At 34.6% G+C, this 2,931-nt stretch overlaps 1 protein-coding gene across 1 annotated transcript; it reads left to right on the top strand.

Annotated features, from left to right (window-relative positions):
• The first annotated feature begins 247 nt into the window (after positions 1-247).
• LOC134242297 (uncharacterized) lies at positions 248-2,679 on the top strand. Its single transcript, XM_062724383.1, has 3 exons — positions 248-251; positions 1,804-1,968; positions 2,400-2,679. The coding sequence occupies exons 1-3, from the start codon at positions 248-250 to the stop codon at positions 2,666-2,668; spliced, it is 438 nt and encodes a 145-aa protein (XP_062580367.1). The 3' UTR covers positions 2,669-2,679.
• Positions 2,680-2,931: the final 252 nt, after the last annotated feature.

The following is a 2,931-nucleotide window of genomic DNA, read 5'->3' as shown; positions in this document are numbered from 1 at the left end:
TCACTGTGACCACTTAGGGAATTCTTCACTAGCCACACAGAGGTTATCAGTAATTAAACTACAGAGACTCTAGATTTAGGGAAGGAGATCTAACAGGTCACTAATGACCATGAAATAGGAGATGGAGCTTAGCTCTTGCCATTTTACCGGTAAATCTTTCTGATTCAGAATTGTACCTATTTTACTTCATTAAAAGCACCTAAATAAAGAATAGAACATCCCATTCTTGTGAATATGCATAGGAAATATGGGTAAGTGACAGTTTCCAAAGCTGAATCTCCAAGGTGTGATATATTTCTAGCTTTGGCAGAATTTGTTGTGTAATGGGTTTTTGCCCTCTACTGTAAAGTAAGAACAGACAGTTGGTGGTATTATTTCAAAGGATTCAGCATCCCTTATTTAACGAACAATTTCTCTGAAAACTGGCCAGAATGTGTCTCAAATGTGTGTTCACAAAACCGTATCTCAGATGTTTTGATACCTTGCTCAATTCTTGAATTATTAGGGGAAATGTAGAATTTGGCTAATAAAGGACAAGATAGGGTAATAGCAGTATTTGGCCCCCAAGTTTGGGTGTCTTTCAGAATGAACCAATAGTTTATCCATAAAACCCTGTTGTCACCCCTGCCACAAAATGAGTAATGGTTTTAAGATTTAGAATATACAGGGGTCACAGTGAGGTCAGGAAATAGGTCAATTTTTGACATTTCTCATTTTTATGCAAATTTTCTTCAATTTTACAGCACATTTTCTTTCGGAAAACATAGAGCACACACTTGCCTATCTACCAAATTTATATATTTTATACAATGATACCAGATGCAGTTTAGGTGTAAAAATCTCAGATAGGCAAGCTTGTGCTCTATGTTTCCCAAAGAGAAATATATCCCAAATATGATGAAATTCCACCAGATTTGGGGAAAATCTGGAAAATGCCCTATTTCTGCGCCATCTAGTGGCTTTCATGTAAGCTTTGAATCAAAATTAGTGCTTGTATTAAAGTGAGGATCATTTTAACTTCTGAACTACAAACTATCACAGTTCGACCATTGTTCTGATTTTTACATCAAATAAGGAGCCAGATTCGGCTGTTACCCTATCTTGTCCTTTGTAACACTGAAGGACAAATGGATGTAACTCTTGAATAAGAAGATTTGTCAAAAATCTTAGATACAGTTTTAAAGTTCAATCTTTAATCTACATTGAGGCAAAATTTTGACTTTAAGGGGCGGAATACAAAAAAGTTGATTTATAAAATATAAATGCACTAATATTTACATTAAAATATTTATAATTTTTTAACAAGATAAAATTTAAATTACGACCATTAAATAGCGTTTAACAAGCTTTCAAATGATATATGCGTTTAATATGTTATCTTAGTTAATGAGAGAATTACTATCAAATTAAATTTTGTCCTTTTGAAACGTTTGGTGTATCCTTAAACTTAATAATTGTGGAGCTAGTTTTTTGTCATCTAAAGCTTTTCTGGTCACGTTTTGTCTTTGTAAGGTCTTAGGAGCCACAATGAAAAGTCATCAGATTCACTCTTTTAGCATACAAAAAATGTAGAGTGAATAAACATTTTATTAAACCATCTTTTTAGGGGTATAGTAGGACCAAGGTGACACAGGAGAAAACTGTGGCATTTGGTATTCTAATTATAAATAGAATAGATCATTCCAAGCATTCAGCATTTTTAAAGTTGCCATCTTAATGCAATTTAAATTCTCCAATCATTTTTATTTTCCTTAGCTTTGTCAATCCCCCCTAGTTTATGTATACATGTAATTTTTTATAAAGGGACGTGCCTACTTGGGTACAAGCTCGTTGCCCCCAGTACCTGCTTTAGATACAACTCCACTTCCGTCAACTATCCAGTGGCCGACGCCCAGTGTAAGACCGAGGGAGGAGCCCTTATTAGAATAGACTCTGCCGAAAAGAACTCCTTGTTTACAAATTTTGTCGGTAAGTTATTATTTTTAAGAAGTACTCATCACAGCCTCCTCACAAACAAACAAACACACCCTCACACACCCACACCCACACACACCCTCACACACACACACCCACACACACCCACACCCACCCTCTCACACACACACACAAGCACTAAAAAACCAACAACACTGTATATCCTAAATGCCGGATCTACCAAGTAGATACAAGGTTACGGATGGAAATTTATATAATGCACTAAAAATGACCAACGACACGAACAATAAAAATTGTGAAATTTGTGAATTGTTCGTGTCGTTGGTCATTTTTAGTGCTTATATATATATATATATATATATATATATATATATATATATATATATATATATATATATATATATATATATTCATGGTAAGCTAACAATTTATGACATAATTAAGAATTAACATTTCTTTCTTAGAAAACCATGTTAATGACACTTCGGTAACAGAGGTATGGGTCCAGGCCACAAGAAAAGGCTTACTCTGGTATTTTGATGACAACACACTCATGGAATTCGATAATTTCGGAGTTGGTGCAAAGAGTAACGGAAAATTTGAAGTCAGAGCTAGGGCAAGAGGTGCACTGCTGTGGAAATGGCAAGACGATTTTAACTTTAGCAAATTCGATTTTGTTTGTGAATCAAAGACGGTGCTACATTGGACGACTAACGGGATAGATGCAGTGTGAATAACCTAAATCATGACAATGGAAAGAATGAATTTAATGGGATCCAACCGACTTTCCTTTGCCATTTATATGAATAAAAGGGATTATTCACCAAGTTTCGAATTTTTAATTCACATTTTAAAAATCTATTTATACGTGCTTGTCCTCTTACATGAAAAACAGAAGTCTCTGTCGAGACTTTAGGTCATATAACAAAGGAAAAGTAGCAGGTGGACTTGAAACTTTACAACAGTAATGAACAGAATAATGATTGTTGTGCTTTT

The sequence above is a fragment of the Saccostrea cucullata genome, unplaced genomic scaffold (assembly GCF_032062105.1).
Source record: "Saccostrea cucullata isolate Sc308-1 unplaced genomic scaffold, CSIRO_AGI_Scuc_v1 ctg22461, whole genome shotgun sequence".
Lineage (NCBI taxonomy): Eukaryota > Metazoa > Mollusca > Bivalvia > Ostreida > Ostreidae > Saccostrea > Saccostrea cuccullata.
Note: the sequence above shows the minus strand (reverse complement) of the source record. Positions and strands in the feature narration are given on the sequence as shown.